Source organism: Gossypium hirsutum, chromosome A07 (genome assembly GCF_007990345.1).
Source record: "Gossypium hirsutum isolate 1008001.06 chromosome A07, Gossypium_hirsutum_v2.1, whole genome shotgun sequence".
Taxonomy (NCBI): Eukaryota; Viridiplantae; Streptophyta; class Magnoliopsida; order Malvales; family Malvaceae; genus Gossypium; species Gossypium hirsutum.
The window spans coordinates 34,365,034-34,385,191 of NC_053430.1; the positions used below are offsets into that span (position 1 = coordinate 34,365,034).

At 32.0% G+C, this 20,158-nt stretch overlaps 1 protein-coding gene across 1 annotated transcript; it reads right to left on the minus strand.

Annotated features, from left to right (window-relative positions):
* Nucleotides 1-10,376: 10,376 nt before the first annotated feature.
* Nucleotides 10,377-13,866, minus strand: LOC107955312 (peroxisome biogenesis protein 16). The gene is made up of 8 exons (XM_016891048.2): nucleotides 13,238-13,866; nucleotides 12,493-12,550; nucleotides 11,941-12,154; nucleotides 11,527-11,834; nucleotides 11,166-11,434; nucleotides 11,020-11,087; nucleotides 10,882-10,943; nucleotides 10,377-10,759 (listed from the first exon to the last, which is right to left on the minus strand). The coding sequence occupies exons 1-8, from the start codon at nucleotides 13,304-13,306 to the stop codon at nucleotides 10,698-10,700; spliced, it is 1,110 nt and encodes a 369-aa protein (XP_016746537.1). The 5' UTR covers nucleotides 13,307-13,866; the 3' UTR covers nucleotides 10,377-10,697.
* Between the last annotated feature and the right edge of the window lie 6,292 nt (nucleotides 13,867-20,158).

Here is a 20,158-nt window from a genome sequence, read left to right on the forward strand (position 1 = left end):
TAGCCCGGACAGCATTCAATTAATCATGCACATCTAACAACAATTCATGGTACATTCATATTTCATTTTCGTTTACGAAACTCAAACACAAGGCACATATTGTCCTTGCACATTCGGCTCAATAGCCACACATATAGCATGATTTAATCACATCGAAATTTAAGCTCTCTTACTCAAGAACTTACCTCGGGTGTTGTCGAACGATTCCGCTAGCTATTCAACCACTTTTTCCTTCCCTTTATCGGTTTTATTTCCCCTTTGCTCTTGAGCTTAATCAAACAAATAAATTGATTTCATCATTTAGGCATCAAAAGATGAACACAAGGCACTTAGCCCATATTTATACATTAGACATTAAAGTCTCATACATGCAAAAATCATGCATCAACACAACATATTAGCTAATTTCTTTGCCCTTGGCCGAATATGCATGTCCATTTTTGGGGTCGATTTCAACACTTAATACACACATATACACACTAGTAAAGCATCCTCCCCCTTTTCATCAATTTAACACATGCATTGCTCATTAACATGCAAAGTTACATTCGGCCTTAGCACACATCTTGCTAGCCGATTCTTCTCCATTTAGCAACCAATGCACATATGTGCTCTCACAACAAAAAAAAATGCTAAAAAGGAGGTTCAAGAATCATCAAGCCATCATCACATGCATCATTAACAAGCTTCATATTTTGCATGCAATGGCATTAACACAACCTCCACCTAGGCCGAATCTTAACTCATCCTCATGCCTCATCACCACAACATCAAACATCAACCAAGAATGATGCATCCATGGTCAAGTGCCATTTCCATCACATAGCAAGATTTAGACCATGGGTTAGGTAGAACTCAAGCTAACAACTAAAACATGCATGCCTCTCATGGAACATCATCAAACATACCTTAGCCTAGCTACATGCATGGCCGAATCTCTTCACCTTTCTTCTTCTTTCCTCCTTAAAATTTTTGGCCAAGGATGAACCAAAGGATGAGAAAATTTTTCTTTGTTTTTCTTTCTAGTTTTGGCAAGCATGAAGATGAGAAAAGGATGAACAAAATTCCCCCTTTCTCTTCTTTAGCTCACGGCAATGGGGGGGGACAAACACTACACACACATTTTTTTTTCTTTTGTTTTCCATTTCTTTATTACCCATACTCCTTATTTTATTCTTCCACTAACAAACATGTTTCATGACATGTTTTGCCCATCATTCCTTGTCATGGCCGGCCACTACTCATTAGGGGGGAAATTTGACATGCAAGTCCCCCCCTTTGTCCACATGCACTAATAGGTCCTCACACATTGACCTATCACATTTTAGAATTTTCTCACATAAGTCCCATTAACTAAATTCACATGAAATCAACCAAATTGAAGCTTGAAATTTTCACACATTCATTATTACATATTCTAGACAATAAGTATCACATTCAAACATTTTAGTGACTCGGTTTAGCGGTCCCGAAACCACTTCCCGACTAGGGTCAACTTTGGGCTGTCACATTTTTTATGTAGATGATTATTGTTATTGTTATTAATAATTTATAATAGGAATATTACTAAATATAATTTAATAATAAATAATTTAATCATACTTTAATTTAAGTATTATTAAATATAATTTAATAAAAATAATAACATATAATTTAATAACATTCTTAATATAATTATTATTAAAATATGAATTAATAAAAATCATAATATATAATATTAGAAAAATAATTTATAACTATTTTATTATTTTTAAACTACAATGCATATTTAAGTGTTAGAATATCATTAGCGAAACAAATAATTTAATTATCTTCTATAAATGAATCTTCTTATAAATTAATCTCAGTTTTATGGTTTCATCTGGAGTTTCATTGAACTATAATAACTTGTGTCATTATCTTCCTATAAATTAATCCCAAATTTATGGTTTCTACTAAAGTTTCATTTGTTATTTATATAATTTTTTATATAATTTTTGTTTTGCCTGTGTTATAATCTAAAAATGATAAATTGTATTAAACATGAAATTTTTATTAAAAAAAAGAAAAAGGCACAAAGCATCGAAAATAAAAAGTGCATCTTTTTATTTTTCTACTTGTCCACCATTGGTATTAGTATCACTGATACATTTGTATAAATAGTCTAAAATTTGGTACCAATAAAATTATATAAATAGTCTGAAATTTTTATTTTTCTACTTGTCCATTGATATTAGAATCACTAAAGCATCGAAAAGAAAAGGCACAAACACTTTATTTCCATATATTCAACACTCGAAATCTTGTCAAATTGCAATATCTCATCTGTTTCCGAAGAGACCAATTGGAGACAATCCATAATCATAATAAAATGATGTCAAAACTTAACCCATTTTGCGATAAAGATTCCAACGCTTTCCAACCAGAAATGTCAAAATTTATTGAGTTTGCGAATCTCAACAATGGCTTCTCTAATAAAATATCAAACTTTGAAATGTTTTTAAGAGACACCTTTTCAAAGAGGTAACCGCCTCTGCAAAAGAAGATGCTTCATCCACTAATTCTTCACACCATTCAACGCTTAATTCACACTGAGACAAAAAACCTGAAATTGAACATTGAACGTTGAAAACCAAATAACTATTTTCTTAATTACTCATTGTTTCACTTAACTATCAAATTAGGATTTTTTTTTAGTTCAAAACTCATTACGAAGAATGAACATTGAAAACTAAATAACCATAAACTAAACTAAACTAAACTAAACAACTATTTTATTACTTTCTTTTAACAAAACGAAATTATAATTCAATTAAGATAAAGACAAGGTTTTGGTGCCCATAACTATATTGAGTGATTAGATAAGAAAACCAATCAAAAACCCTAAAAATAAACAAATCCCAAAAAGAATTTTACTTTTAGGATTATGTTTGGACCTGGATTGAAGTAGACCCAAAAAGGAAGATGGAGAACCTAGGTATCCACATTTCATGGCCAAATTTTTTTTAAAAAAAAATTAATTTTGTATGAAACAAGCATTAAGCATCAAAACAAAAGAGCCACCAACAATTCAATCCCAACACTAATCAACGTAGAAGAATACAACACAAAATAAAAGAAACATTATATGGTTGAATTAGTTTTTCTACCCAATCATTTTTCTTTTATTTTTAGGAATTTTAGCCTCTTTATGTTTTAAAAGAGAAATAAGTACTTTTATAACAATAGTTTAAATAAAATCATAAGATATGTTTGTTGTATGTGATGAATTTCAATGTAATAGCGAAGAGCATACTTAAAAGCTATATATGATTACCAAATTTGAAGAAAAGCTAAAAACATATAGTGCCTACCATTTTCTCCTAAAATATACTTCAGAATATCTCTCCCAGTCATAAGCCCTTAATTGCAACCTTAATTGCAACCTCAGTCATGAGCTGCTGAAATATCTAAATCAAGTGAAATTAAAATAAGGAGATAACAAAATAAGTATAGACACATAAAATGTCACCACTAGAGTAATTGAGTAACTTAAAGCACTCTAATAGCACTCAAACCCTAGAAAAGTATACATAAGCATGATTCCCTAGCAAACCAAAAACCACCTCATCATTTAAGTTCAGCACATAACTGGTATTTTTCTTCACCACTATTCCATTTATTTGCACTGACCCCTTTCTCCCAGTACTTTCTAAAATGGCAAAGAGTTGTACTAATGGTTTTTTCTTTTAATTGGAAATTGTAGTGTTTACTCAATCCAATTTTGAAATTTGACGTGAAAATGGAAACATTAGGATTCTGCAGTTCACAAAAATGTTGAACTCATTACAAATATTATTAGAATTTTGATTGAAGTCAAAACTCAGAAAGATTGTCACTAGTTCATAAATCTAAAATTTACCAAACACAAAATGCTTTAATATACAAAGAAGATTATGATTGAAAAGATAATATAAGAGAGAATGCTTTATATGTTTCTTAAAGAAATGTTTGAAATTACCAACGCCAACTATGATAAAAGCCTACACCAAGGTATAGAAGCTGTTTATGGCTAATAGCCTATGTACAGAATGAACTCATCCCCTTGTCTAAAACAATTGGTGTTGAACGTTTAAAACAACCAAATCCAATTTCAGTCAAAATGACACTTATGAATTGAAAAAAAAAGCCAAAAAGAATGCTTCAAGAATCAAGTATCAAAATCACTCAAACAACACTTGTAAATTCAAGAATCAAGAAGTAAGAAGTGAAAGAACGCATCTAAAAACTCAAATGGAAATCCAAATTAACTGAAATTAAACAAAAAAAGAGAAAGCTATTAGAGAGGTATTGAATAGGCAATTCAAAGCTGACCCTCTAAATGGATATGCAGTGTTTACACGAAATAATAGTGTATTTTTATCATCGATTCCACTCCACTCTTCAACATTGATCGGAACAAGTTCATTAGTTACCCATACCTACTAACTTGGTTCATTTTGGTTAACATTAATCAGAATTTCAGCAGAATGCTTATCATCCCCTAATTTAAAATCAAATTAAAAAAGTAATGGTAACTAATCAATTAATATCAATATTCTTACGAATAAATAAAAGGAAAATGAAAACGAAAAAATTTACATCAACTTTATTGTCACAGTTATTAATCCAACTTGATGCAGTGATAATTTACCAGTTCGATTAGGAATTTCTTATTGTATACCCTTCATTCATGGAAAAGTTATATAAGATATCAAAAATTGAAAATAATTGATACAAAAATAATAATATAAGAACCTGTAGCTTCCTTGAATGGAAACTTGATTTTAGTATTGGATCCATTAGAGATTCGAGTCGGAGCAAAAAGTATTTAGATTCCATGGTAGATATCAACTGAGCATAGAGCTGCAATTAATTAAATAATTAAGTCCAAAAATTAAAAATAAAAAGAAAATCAAACACGAAAAAAGGGTTGTGAAATTTATGGACCTCAGGAGAACAATCGTTTAAATAAGTAGGAGATTCACAGAGATTATTGAAGAGTTTGAGGTTCTATTCCAAAAGATTCTTAAGATTGATTTTTAAATTTTAGGGTTTCCAATTCTTTTTCAAGCTTGAAAGTGTCATGATTTTCAGGAGAATCGTCGTCGGGGTTGTGACAGTGATGGTAACGTTCCATAGCGGTCCAAGTGACATTGGCAACTTCAAGAACCCTCTTGGCAACCTCCACAACTTCATGGCCAACCGTCTAGGAGGAATCGAAGGTGAAGGTAATATCGACTGAGGAACAGGAAAAAAAAGAACGAAGGAAGGGGGTAAAAATTGAAAGGGAAAAAAAGATCCTATTCAATGCCTATTCAGCGGCCACTAAAGGGATTGGCTATGCAGCCTTTTCCCTAAATAACAATGGATTCAATGCAAGCTGTAATAGGCATTACAACGAACCAAATATTGGTTTGGTGGTGGGTCCATCGAATTAGGTTGTAATTTATTCCTATTACACCCAACCAAACATGTTGTAAAGATCTTTAGCATTCTGATTGCCAAGTTTTTGGAAAAAAAGGGGGGGAGTAATATTAGTATAGAGTAGAGGAAACTATTGGTTTTGAGTGTCATGTTATATGGGAGGTATATGTCCTTCTTCTGCTGCTAATGAACCTACTTACGTCTCTAGAAGATGTTTTTGATGCTAAAGACGTTAATGATATTGAAAATGAATAAGACCTTGCTGACTTTTTTTTACTTCTTTTTATTTTGAACTCTAACTCGATTTGGTGTGTATAATTGAGATGATGATACTTATTTGTTGACATTGATATTATGGAAAATGTGAAATTGTTTAACTGATTTTTGGTATTATGATGTGTTGCATGTTTACTTTGTTACACTTTACCTTATCAACTGCTTAGTTATATTTAGTAGTTTGATTGTTGGTGCAAATTCTAGACATAGCATTGATAGTTAAAATTACTATATTATGTATTAAGTTGAGCTTAGTAGAGTAAGCTTTGTGTTGAGAGGGAGCTATTGTTGATTGCGGTAGTTAGCTTCCTATATTATTTGGTTTTGTTCAACAAATTGCCAAAGAGGGGAGTTGTTGAGGTAAAATGAGCTAAGAATTGCTAAATGCCACTCGACAATGCCAATTGTAGATTGCCACTAAAATGGTGTAAATACTTGTCTTATTTGGTTTGGTTTGGCAATTTAATGAAGAAAATCTTTGGACTTATTAATGTGTTGTTTTATTGAAGATACTATGATCCATCTACGAAAACCAATCCTTGGTGTTTGAAGGTTAGATTGGATTCATGTGAATAAACTAAGTCTTGGAAAGTGGATATTTGATCGAGATAGTATTGATGATTTTAGAGAGCATATCTTTGATTGGTTGTGCTTTGAGTGCTAATGATGTAATAATTATTTTTAAGGAGTTTCTCTGTATTCACTTAGATTCTATGTTAGCAAGCCAAATTTTGAATAAATGATTTGAGGCTTGTCTTGGTTTTGTATGAGAGTTTATGAATGCATTCTAATCTATTCATTGCAAACTTGCTTTGTGAGAGAGTGCAAACTGTTATTGTAAATATTATTGAGTGTTTATTGCCTAAGTTCTCAATGGGGGATTTAGTCTTTTGGTACAAAAGTGAGATCTCTATACTTGGGAAATGATAAAATGTGAATCACTTGTTGTATTCGTGAATAAAGATAGTGGAATTACTTACTGGGCTAGGCTCCCCAGACGTAAGGAAACCAAACTGTGTAAGCAAATTTTTGATATTATTTGTTATTTTGTTTGCACAATTTTCATAATGCCAAGCTGTAGTGGCCATTGCAATCTAGCACATCCATTGTAGTTTTCATTTTTAGCAAACAAGCAAATTTAAGGTAGCAACACCAAAAATTAAAAATCCTTTAGATAAAAAATCAATTTATAATTATAAAATAAAACTAAAAAAAATGATAAAAATAAAACTACAAAAATAAATAAGATGTGAATATACCTAAACATAAAACAGTGAAGAAATGACAAACCCATTCCATTTTAATATCTTCCATCCGATATACCAATATATACTCCTTCACTCTTACAATCAAAGATCAAACTTTTTGATCCAATAACGTGATTAAGATTAATTTGAGTATAATTATTGAAAAAAAAATACTACCATCATCATCAATAACTTAAATGAGATTGATATGAGTCTAAATTTCAAGCACTAAATCATCATTACCATTCAATATTTTTCATCATGGTTGATTAAAGTAAATAACGTGTATGTATGATATAATAATCGTGGAATTGTATGTATGTAAAAATTGATTTGGGTGAAAGAAAATTGAAAATTTAAGTAGAGATATATTTGTTATTTAAATACAACAAAAGATGGAATTGCAATTTGTGTATAATTATCATTACAAATGTTATTATTTAATTTAACCATGAAATTATTTATAATTATTTTGTATACTTTTACTTACTTTCTTTCGCTCATACAAGTCTTATTTGAGTTGAAGTGTAAACCAGTAGCAACTATTATTCTTCATGAGTTTTAGTGTTTAAGTTCCTTTCTAACCAACCCAAAACGTCTTTAATTATTGAATTCTTTATAATCTACAATTTAGAAAAATAATTTTATTTCCTTTTTCTTTAATTGGCATTGGCAGGGTGCCCTTCCAGGGACAAAATATAAGTATAAAATGTTCAATTACAAAACCTGGATTTCTTAAGAATCTCGATTACATATCTTACTTTTTTACTGAAAATTAATTCCAGAAGAAATATATAAATTTAAAATTCAATAAATATCTTAAAATTAATTTGACAACAAATAAAGGATAGTTTGCTCTAAACTTATTTAATAATTGAATTTAAGTAATTGATGGGTCTCATTGAATTGGATAGAATTTGAGCACCCCAATTACATTTTTCAATTCATAGAAGAGAGGGTGAGAATCAGAGTAATTACACTAATAATTACACTCAAATTCATTTTGTAAAAAATATTTCTATGCAAGTTATAAAAATTATATTATAAGCATAATGTGTATGAGTATTTGAGATAGTTATGACAAAAAATTTCTTATATTATAAATCTTAAAATTTTATATTATAAAAATATTTTATGTATTTTATAAATTTATATTATTTAAATTATAATTTTTTTTAAAGTTATGACTAAAAATTTTATTACAAAAATAATTTACATGTTATAAAAAGTGTGATATATTTATTTAAAAATATTTGTTGCTCTAAAAAAATATTTTCCCTGTTAACAATTTTTTTTTTCATATTAACATCATCTTTGTTTAACATAAAAAAAATGTTTGATCATACTAATATGTTGCATATTTCATAACTTGAATAATAGGTGGAATTGAGATTATTCATACTTCGAATAGTATATGAAAGAAGATCTTAAAAATCTTAATTATGCATATTCAAATCCAAATATTGAACACGGTCAGGAATCAATAGATACTGATAATAAGCATATGTTAAATATTAAAAAGGAAATAACCTAACAAATATGCATTAGAAAAATTAGATAAAATTGCATATGACTTGTATTTTTTCTTACTATTTTTATTAGTAGTCTTATTATCAACTATTTTTTAGAGTAAAATAATACATATGATGATTTGATTTTAATATTTCTCACTTCTTAGAAATTACTTTTCTTACACTAATAATTTTTATAGTAATTAATATTTTTTTAAAATATATATTATGTAATAGTGTAATTACAATTTGTATTGTCAAACATCCATAATAATTACGAAATAATTACAAAGAAAATGTAATTATTAGAATTTAATTCCATTGTGCTATCCAAATTAAAAATATAAAATAAAAAAAATGGAACTTAGAAAATGAAATTTTATGTGCAAATGTAGAGCATTAATCCCACGGGGGGATTTTTTTCAATATACTATATGAAGGGGTGAGCGTTCGATCGAATCGAATCGAATCGAATGAAAAAATTTTGAGTTAATCGAGTTGATGAATAATATTTTATCATCCTAATTTGATTTGAAATTTTCTCGAATCGAGTCGAGTGAGATGCAATTCGAATCGAATCGAATATATTTGTTCGAATTAAATTTTAAAAAATAATTTTGGGTCCTTATAACCATTGTCACCCATCATAATAAAATTTGTCCACCGTAATCAAATTTTTTATTACCTTTCATCACCTCATAATTTATTTATTAATCTTTTATATACGAGTTAGCTTCTTTGCTTGCTTAGTTGTTTCAATTATCTTCATATTCTTGTCACTATGTATTTTGGAATTAAAAACTATATTAAATGGAAAAATGTGATTTTTTAATAAAGGTTATTTTAAAGATAAAATGTGAAATTGATACCAATATAAAATTTTAACATGAATATTTTATGGCATCATTAATAATTCAATTTTAATCTAAATATTCAATATAACTAAACAATTCAATAATATAAATAATATAAAATGTGAAATTTAATTTAATAATATAAATAGTAGATATAAATAAAATTATTACTATTTATGTTTAGGGATTTTTTTTGGATAATTTTGATTTTTTATTTGGGAGTAAAGAGTGAGAAGTAAAAGTTTAAGGGGAAAATAAAAAGTTTTGGAGAGAAAGTTTGAGAGAAAGTAAATAAGGGGAGTAAAATTTTGGAGGGAAAATATTAAAAAAAAATAGGGGGGATGGGTTTGGGGTAGATGGGGGGTGAGATGGGAAGGAAGTAAAAGTTTTGGGGGGAAAGTGAGAGAGAGTAAAAATTTAGGGAGAAAATAAAAAAGTTTTAAGGGTTTTTGGGAGTAAAATTTTGAGAAAAAGTAAATGAGAGAATAAAATTTTGGTGGGAAATGGATTTTGGGTAGATGGGAGATTGAGATAGGAGGGGAGTAAAAGTTTTGGGGGGAAAGTGAGAAGGAGTAAAAGTTTTGAGGGAAAAATAAAAAAGGTTTGAGAGCTTAGGGTAAAAATATAAAATATTATAGTTTGATATTTGAATTATTCGAGTTATTCGAATTTGAAAACTCAACTCGATTCAAACTAGAAATTTGAAAAAAAAAATTCGAGTTGACTCGAATAACTCGATTCATTTAACTCAAAATTTGATTTCTTTTTAATTTTTTCGAGTGAAATTGAATTTTGCTCACCCTTAAATATAAGATATTGATGATGGGTAAATTTTAAATATTCTTTTTCTGTTAAACATTGATATATTTTTCTTCTTCCAAAATTTCAAGATTTTATTAATAAAAAAAATAAAGATTTATATTCTGAGAAATTAACTCTTTTTTCATTTTAATTTGTTAATTATTAAGGAAACACAATAGTTTAATTCATGAATTGTTAAATAACTAAACTCATTTTTCATAAAGTAAAATGATAATTGCTTTTGTAAGAACTAAGAACACAAATTGAATTCTTGGCCAGAACCAAAATTCTTCAAACAAGTAGAAGAAATCCATCTGCTGCATGGATGAAACAGTACAATACACAAGAACAAACAAAACTAAACTCCTCAAACAAATGCCCCCACCTTTTACATATTAAAGTCCTGTTTTCTAGTTTTTGCATCAATGAGCAGAGACTTAACTTCTTCTTCTTGTGCCTGGCTTGAGACGGAAGAAAGTAACGGAAAATTAATTGTAAGTTATCAACTACTGCCTCTTTGCTTTTGTATGGTTAAAAGAAATACAACAGCAACAAAACCATGAAGCACTTGCGCGGCTGCATTCTTAAGATCCCGACATGTACGTGTACCTTGTCTGAGCTCCCATTATAAGCTCAACCAGTTTTGCTGCCAAAAGTTATAAATCAAATATATATTAATTTCTTGCTGAATTATTTTAACCAATAACCTGCATGGACTTATGCCCATCAATTTGAAAGATTAAAGAGGAATGGATATGCTCCGCGTACATGTTAAAGTCCCAATTAAAGGAACCGGCTCCAATAGCCTTTCAGTGCTTTCAAGCTTTTGCCTGAAGAACAAATATGTATTAGTTTGTTGAATTAGTCATCAATGGGAAAGGTATCAGCAATGAGTTTATCAATTACCTGGTATACTTGCTAAAGAATGGTTCTCTCATGAGGTAAAGTGCCCACAACAGTTTCCGTCGTTTAACCTGGATTCAACACTTCATATCAGCACAGCCCTAGTTTAAGTGTGTACGAATATTCATTATAAAGCAAAGACTCTTAACCTCATCCTTTTCAGAGGCAGAAAGATGTAACCATTGTTCTCTTTCAACCATCCTGGATTTTGTAACATGTGATAGAAAGCCGAATCCAATGAAGTCCACACCCAGAGAAAGAAACCAAGGAATCCATGACCTAATTCCGTATCTTCTAATGAACAAAACATAAATAAGTGGTCTTGTAATAAACAGGATCTCCCCAAGAACAAATAAAGCTCCATTAACACCCTTCTCCGACAAAATCATGGAAAGAGTAGGCCTTTTAATAACTGAAGCTGTAAAAGGGGAAAAACGAAAAAATTAGCAAACTTCCCCATCAATTCACCCTAATAAGTAACCAATCATGAAATTTTAAAGAAATAATCACTTGGAGGCGCCATAATCGCATGCTGTTGTTGAATTCTCTGGAACCATACGGGGTTAGACACCATTCTAGCACTCTCTCCAAATCTGCTCAAAGCAGACAATGCCCTTCCTTCAATAGTCCATGTGTTTGACCCATGATTGTTTTGTAACAAACCAGCTCCATGGTGATGACCTCCAGGCCTAGGGAAACCTCCGATTCTATGTTGTGAACCTGTATAATCTGAACTTTTTTCAACATTTGGAGTCTCTCCTCCATGAAGAAGCATTTTATATCCACTGTTCCGAAATAAAGCTAATCTAACTATCACCCTACATCAAATACAAAATAATCAGGCAAAGGCATAATGCCAAAAAAATTAGGAGGAAAAGCCTAGGTGTTTAAAGCGTCACACATTATATAATGAAGCTTTCTTACTTGATAGCTTCTGTAACAGCAATGAAATTCCATTTCTTATCACCATAGTATTGCTCAGCAACAACTTCGACCAAAGTTTCCAAGTCCTTTAGTGCAGATATGCACAACCCATAAGGGAATGATGAAGGATCAGCAGAGCCAGGATGCCTCTCACGAGGAGTAGTATCAATTATATGCTCATTGACGGCAGTGACTATGCCCAAAATTGCAGTTACTGCATAAATTTACCAAATAGTTCAATAAAAAAAAAAAGAACTCAGTCTATGAAAAGATGACACAACTTAAGTTGGGAAATATCTTGATCTTCTTCACACTGACATTACAAACCAGGGGACTTAAGAAGGGGAGAGGGAGCGGGGGCACTACATTTAGCTAGAACCTAAAAGGAAGTAATTAAACACCCCATTTAAAACGTTAACTCATTTCTTTCTCAACAGCAACCAATTAGATGATTACTTTGAATCAAGTGGGGGTTGGGGGTGGGGAAATCTTATCAGTTTCTACTTTCTAAGCTATAAAGAAACAGCCAATGTTACCAAAGTTTCACAAAACCTGCTTCTGGCCCTATCTCTGAAGTGGAGAACCGTTCGGGAAGAAGCCACGTCAATCCCTGCACAACCATTTTCAATAACAGCATAAGATAGCAACACTCAAATTTCACAACACAGTGAAAAATCATTCACAAAATGTTGCCCACATTCCCAAGCATGCACACAAATAATCCAAATAACCAAACTATAGATCATAGTCCATAGATACAAAAAGAAAACATAAGTCGGGAATTGGGGTATATATTATCCACAGTAAAGAATAAAAAAGAATCTAGTCGGAGCAGCTAACTGGAAACTCTAAAATTTCACTCTTCCGGATATAATAACTTTCCATTTTTGTTCTTCAACTGAATGTGTTTTCAGATCCAACATCTGAAAAACAAACACATGTAAAAGGCAATTTTTTTTTCTTTCATTTCATTTTAAATTGCAAATGGATTTCCTTCACTTTTAAGGAAAGATGGAAGAGGCAGTAGACAGAAATTATATCAGCATAAGTGAAACCCAGAAAGTCACCCACTCTAAATCAATCAAACAAGAAATAAGCTTTGGAGAAAAACAGTTTAAAGCACTTATATTTGGATGTATGAGCATATATGATAAATTCAATGCACCTTAACATTATATATATAAGTCATTTACCAAGAACCATATAAAAGCTATTAAAATTAACCTTCCGAAGCAAGGAAAAAAAAAGTTGACATTATGTAATTATAGAAAGGGGGGGAAAGAAGATAAAAGCTTACATTGGCAAGAGACTCCAAAGAGTGTACGTAGTCTTTGTTCCTCCTAACCCATGTCTTATAAGCCTCCATTGATTCGCACAAACTTTATCAGTTAATAAAAAAAAATCCAATTCAAAAGTTTCGAAACCCTAGCTCGCGGAACCACTCTCAAGCCAATTCATGCTCAATCTTATCAAAATTTTGGAAATTAGGAAGAAACCCAGATTCGCAAATACCCAATCAATAAACCTTTTTTTTTTTCAATTCAACCGTTGACTCAATTCCGCAGAGGAAAATGGAAGAATGTTGAGGATAAGTTGGAGATGGGGAAAGTGCGAGGGCTACGAGGTGTGCCTCTTTGTTACTAAAATTGGGTGCTGAGCCTCGAGAGTTAATGATTGGATTTTGTTGGATCACTGAATTCGGTTTCGAAATGATGTGGGAGACCACGAGCTTTAGCGGTAGACCATTGAGGTAATGAAAAAACAGAGGATCATAAAAAGGAGAAACTCAGAAAAGACAGAAAGAGGGAGATGACAGGATATCGGTTTTGTGTGCACCCGAACGAGTTATTGACTTTCACAAAGTCATGAATCTCGTTAATGTCCAAAATATATACACATTAAAGAGAACATTGCCATCATCGTAATACCATTAATTAGGCGATTGCCCATCTTATTTATATCTATTATTTTCTTTATCACAATATTATTTAAGATATTATAAATTTTGATATAATACGAAAATATTTGGTAGTACATAATTTTAAAAAAATTGTCAATTTTTAAAATATTTAATATTTTAATATATCTTATAAAATATTTATTAACCCATTAACCTCACTTGTAAAATCTAATAATTTCAATGGCAGATTATAATACATTTATAATAATTCTATGCTTTGTTATTTTATATGGTATATTTTATCATATAATTGTGAATAAAATAATAGTGAATTACACCACTAGTCATTAAGCTATATGTAAATTTTTGTTTTGGCTACTTAACTAAAAAAAATTATAATTTGATCATTAAACTATTAAAATTTTTTTTATTTAAGTCATTGTACCGTTAAAATCGATGCAATATGACTTTTTCTATTTGCATTGCTTGCATCAATCAAAAGTTCTCTTCTCCCTCCACTTTTATAGTCCAATTTTATTTTCATGAAACGGTATTAGACATCGTAAATTTGATAATTAAAATTCAAATAGCTTTTTTTTACAATCTTCGACATTGACCTTCAAATCGACTTGGATTTAAAAATTATTTTTCTCCTCGCCGATGACTATTGATCCATTGTACCAATCGTCAAATCGTTCTAGAATTCACTGACGAAATTAAAAAAAAATGTAATAATCCAGTGACTTAAATAAAAAATTTTAAATAGCTCGACAACTTAAATAAAAACTTTTAAATAATTTAATGACTAAATTATAAATTATAATTTTTATTGTTTATTTATTTATTTGCTAAGCATAAATCAAAGACTTTTATTGATGGAGTCAGATTAACAAAATGCTCACATAGTTGGTAGAAAACAACACAAAATAACAGCAAAGAGAACCTTTACAAAACCCATAACAACAATCACCAAAACTAAAGCAGAAAATAAAAAATATACTAAATCCAAGCTTTAAACATCACAGCACTGTCGATTCTTGTAGAACCATGCGCCATCGCTGCTGTTAATAGACCCACACGAGCTGCCTTCCCTTCCCAATGGCCCAAGCCAGGTGATATAATAATCGAAACTGGAACCTTGGAACATCAAGGTGACCCCAAATATGTTCCAACATGATAACATAACAAAGATGCGTACTACCACCACGCATTAAACAACATAGACCTATCGACCCCATCTTTGGCAATAGAGTCAGCCATTGAGTTACGATCCCTGTTTACATGTTGAAAGTAAACACACCCAATTTTCGAAACAAAGCAATCAATCTCATCAAATTAACCCCAAAGTTTCCAGGGCCGATCATCTTTCTTCTTACACCAAGAAACCGCAAAAGCTGAGTCGGACTCAATGATCAAGCCCTTACCTCTTAATCGGGACGACTGAATAAAGAGGGAAAGTGCCATTTTAATAGTAATAAGGTCAGCAACAATTGGCGTTGCAGAGCCAATGGGATCCGAGAACATAGCCAAGACATCACCGAGATCATTTCTGAGCACCCCCACAACCCGCCTGGCCAGGACAACCTTCAACGTTACACTTCAAAAAACCTGCGGTAGGTAGTGACCAACACATTCCATCAGCAGTAAATTTTCCTTTCTGAATACTGTCACAAGCAAAAGGTGAATCCACCAAACTGTTTCAACAAAAGATAAGATCATCTTTGATAGCTTTAATCCAGAAAAGCGGCCTGACTTCAGTGAGAAAGATTACTGCATCAATGGAACAAAATTTCTTCTCAAAGATTGCAGCATTGCGGGCAAGCCAAATGGACCAAAGAGCTGCAGCACACGCCACCCACCAAAGCCTTCTCGAGTGACCATCAAACCGGAAATTGAAACTCAGAATAATGAATGCCTTTAACGAAGGGAAAGCAACCCAAGAAAGGTTCCACCAATTGAAAAAAAAAGACACCAGAAATATACATATGCCTGCAATCAATAAACATATGTCCGAATCCTACGTGCACTCATGACACCAAGGGCAAAGTCATTGCTCGAACTCCACATGCACACCTTTCCCAATGAGAAAAGCCATTGTTGGAAGGCTTTCCAATTAGCCAAGCTATAGGAATGCTTAAACCTTAGGAGGTGTTCGAATTAAGTGAACCGAAGTAAAATAAAATAAAAGTAAACTTCATATAGAGCTACACTTCTTTTATTTTATTTTAGAATAAGATTTTTTAAACCTTATTAAACTTAACGTGTTTCAATCTTACTACACTCCTATTAGAATATGATTTTACAAGCCTATAAATAGACATAGTCTACTCTTTTTGTATTCATTCGAATTCGATATAGTGAATTTTCTTCTCCTTTGCCTGTGGTTTTTTCTCGAAAGGGTTTTCACATAAAAATTTGTGTGTTCTTTATTTTTATTTCTCTTTTCTTTGCGATATATTATCATTACTGACATTCTATTTTTCACAAATTGATATTAGAGTTTCCGGGTTTTTCATCTCAATCACTGTAATAGTATCTTTGAAGTATAAAATTCCGTTGTTAGATCGCAACACAGATTCGCATTGTGGCAGATAAAGATGCAGACAGTTCTTGCACAAATGGACTTAGAGGAACCCTTGCTAGGATAAATAAGATACCTTCGACATTAACGGATGAAGAGAAGAAGCATAAGGATCGAAAGGCGTTAACACAATTATATCTGCATTTATTTAACGAAATTTTACAGGATGTGATGAAGGAGAAGACCGTCGTTGTATTATGGAAGAGGCTGGAACAAATACGTATGTCGAAAACTCTAACCAGCAAGTTGCATATAAAGCAACGTCCTTATGCTCATCATTTGGAGGAAGGTGCGTCTATGCACGAACACTTAACAATATTTAAAGAAATTCTCTCAAACTTGGAGGTCATGGAAGTTCATTATGATAAGGAAGATCTAGGGTTGATTCTACTTTGTTCGTTGCCTCCATCTTATTCAACCTTTAGAGACAATTTTATATAACCGCAAGGCTCTCACAGTTGACGAGGTTTATGATTCTTTGACCTCGTATGATAAGATGAAGCATCTTTTGGTTAAATTCAACTCTCAGAGAGAGGGTCTCATTGTTTGTGGGAGACAAGATCGAAATACTGATGATGATCGTGGAAGGACACAGGAACGAAATCCTTGTGGTACATCTAAAAGTAGGTCAAAGTCTTCATACAGAGGTAAAACTTGTAACTTTTGCAAGAAAAAAAGGGCACATTAAATCTGAGTGCTATAAGCTGCAGAACAAGATCAAAAGGGAAAGCAACTAGAAAATTTTGGTAAAGCTGATGTTGTAGAAGACTACAGCGATGGTGAACTTCTAGTCACTTCTGTCAACAATTTTAAAGTGAGCGATGAGTGGATCCTTGATTTGGGTTGCACCTTCCACATGAGTCCCAATCGGGATTGGTTTACAACTTATGAAACAGTGTCTAAAGGTGTTGTTTTGATAAGAAATAATGCTTTGTGTAAAATCGCAGGTGTTGGAACAATTAAAGTTAAGATATTTAATGGAGTTGTTAGAAAACTTAGTGATGTACGACATGTTCCAGAATTGAAGAGAAATTAATTTCATTAAGTACTATTGATTCAAAAGGGTACAAATATATAGCTAAAAGTGGGGTTTTGAAGATTTCCAAAGGTTCCCTAGTTGTGATGAAAGGGCAGAGAAAGACTGCCAAGTTATATGTTCTGCAGGGTTCTACTATTACTGGTGATGTAGCTGTCGCTTCTTCTTCCTTGTCAGATGATGATATTACTAAACTTTGGCATATGCGCCTAAGGCATATGAGTGAGAATGGCATGACAGAAATGAGCAAAAGAGGACTTCTTAATGGGCAAGGAATTTGCAAATTAAAGTTTTGTGAGCATTACGATTTTGGAAAACAAAAGAGAGTTCGATTCACTAGAGAAATTCATAACATTGGAGTATATTCATTCTAATCTATGGGGCCCATCCAAAGTGCCTTCGAGAGGTGGAGCTAATTATATGCTAACTTTTATTGATGATTTTTCCAGAAAAGTTTGGGCGTTCTTCCTGAAGCAGAAAAGCGATGTGTTTTCCGCATTTAAGTCTTGAAAAACTATGATTAAAAAACAGATGGGAAAACAAATAAAATATCTCCACACAGACAATGGCTTAGAGTTTTGTTCTGATTAGTTTAATAAACTGTGCAAGTTAGAAAGGATCGTGAGACATTTGACAATTTGTCATACTCCACAGCAAAACAGCATTGCAGAACGAATAAACAAAAAATTATGGAGAAGGTTCGATGTATGTTGTCAAATGCCAACTTACCAAAGTCGTTTTGGGCTTAAGCAGCCTCTATTGTATGTTTTTTGATCAACCAATCTCCATCCGTTGTCATTGAGAAAAAGACTCCACAAGAGATATGGTCTGGTAATCCTGCTGACTATTCTAATTTAAAGATCTTTGGGTGTCCTGTGTATGCTTATGTAATAATGGAAAATTGGAACCGAGATCCATTAAATGTGTTTTTCTTGGTTATAAAGCTAGTGTAAAAGGGTATAAATTATGGTGTTTTAAAAATAGAAAAGTGGTGATTAGCAGAGATATTGGTTTTTATGAAACTGCTATGCTACCTAACTTATCTCTTAAAAACTCTTCCAATAAAAAAAATCAAAAGCAGGTGGAGCATCAGATTAATCCAGAATCTACAACAGAGTCGACTCCTCAAGCTAGTACAGAAATTCAAAATAGAGATGCTTCTTCACCGCAATACTTTATCACCAAAAACAGAACTAGAAGAGAAATTAAACCTCCAAAGAAGTATGCCAAGGCTGATCTAGTTGCTTATGCTTTAAATGTGGCTGAAGGTATAGATGCAAACCAAGAGCCATCTAATTATTCTAAGGCGGTTAGCTGTGAAGACTTAGAAAAATGGATGTTTGCTATGCAAGAGGAGATGGAATCACTCCACAAAAACAGAACATTAGATCTTATGAAACTTCCTAAAGGTAAAAAGGATGTTCATTTTAAATAGGCGTTTAAAAAGAAAGAAGGGACTCCAGGAGTTGAAGAACCTAGATATAAAGTAAGGTTTGTTGCAAAGGGTTATAGTCAAATTCCAAGAGTGGACTTCACAGATGTGTTCTCCCCAATTGTGAAGTATAGTTCAATTTGAGCTTTGCTTGGTATTGTGGGCATGCATGATTTAAAGCTTGAGCAGTTAGATGTAAAAACTGCATTTTTGCATGGAGAATTTGAAAAGGTATTTACATTCAACAACCAGAGGGTTCTACAGTCTCAGAAAAAGAGGACTATGTTTGTTTGCTGAAAAAGTCCCTTTACAGTTTGAAACAGTCACCAAGAAAGTGGTACAAGAGGTTTGATTCCTTTATGACTTCTCATGATTTTAAAAGAAGTATCTTTGAAAGTTGTGTTTGCTTTAAGAAAAACAGTGATGGTTCTTCTGTGTATCTACTTCTTTATGTTGATGACATGTTGATAGCAACGAAAGATAAAGGAGAGATAAGAAAGGTTAAAACCCAACTAAGTGAAGAATTTGAGATGAAAGATTTGGGACCAGCAAAGAAAATACTTGGTATGAAGATTATCAGAGATAGAAAAGCAAGTAAATTATAGCTAAGTCAGAAAGGGTACATTGAAAGTTCATTGTAGGTTCAATATACAGAGTGCTAAGCTTGTTAGTACTCCTTTAGCAACCCATTTTAGACTTTCATCGGCTTTGTCTCCACAATTAGATAATGAGATTGAGTGCATGTCAAATATTCCATTCTCTGGTGCAGTGGGATCTGTCATGTATGTTATGGTTTGTTCACGTCTAGATTTATCATATGCAGTCAGTACAGATAGCAGATACATGGCAAATCCTGGTAAAGAACATTGAAAAGTAGTTTAGTGGATTTTAAGATACTTACGAGGTGCTACTGATGTTTGCTTATAGTTTGAAAGAACTAAAGATGGATTCATTGGATATGTTGATGCTGATTTTGCTAGAGACCTTAATAAAAGAAGATCTCTCACATGTTGTATCTTTACAATTGGAGGTTGTGCAATCAGTTGGAAAGCTACTTTGCAAACTATAGTCATTTTGGCTACCACTAAAGCTGAGTACATGGCAATTACTGAGGCTTGTAAAGAAGCTATTTGGTTGAAGGGACTCTTTAGTGAACTCAATGAAGACCTTCAAATCAGTACAGTATTTTATGACAATCAGAGTGCCATCTTCCTTACAAAAGATCAAATTTTTCACGAGAGAACAAAACACATTGATGTTCGGTATCAT

What these genes read in the sequence shown, in the direction of transcription:
- LOC107955312 (XM_016891048.2), bottom strand. Translation starts at nt 13,306, where the DNA reads ATGGAGGCTTATAAGACATGGGTTAGGAGGAACAAAGACTACGTACAC. An exon ending in TTCTTTAGCAAGTATACCAG is followed by an intron (nt 10,944 to 11,019) that starts GTAATTGATAAA and finishes TTTGTTCTTCAG; the next exon opens with GCAAAAGCTTGAAAGCACTG. An exon ending in TTTAATTGGGACTTTAACAT is followed by an intron (nt 10,760 to 10,881) that starts GTACGCGGAGCA and finishes AACTTTTGGCAG; the next exon opens with CAAAACTGGTTGAGCTTATA.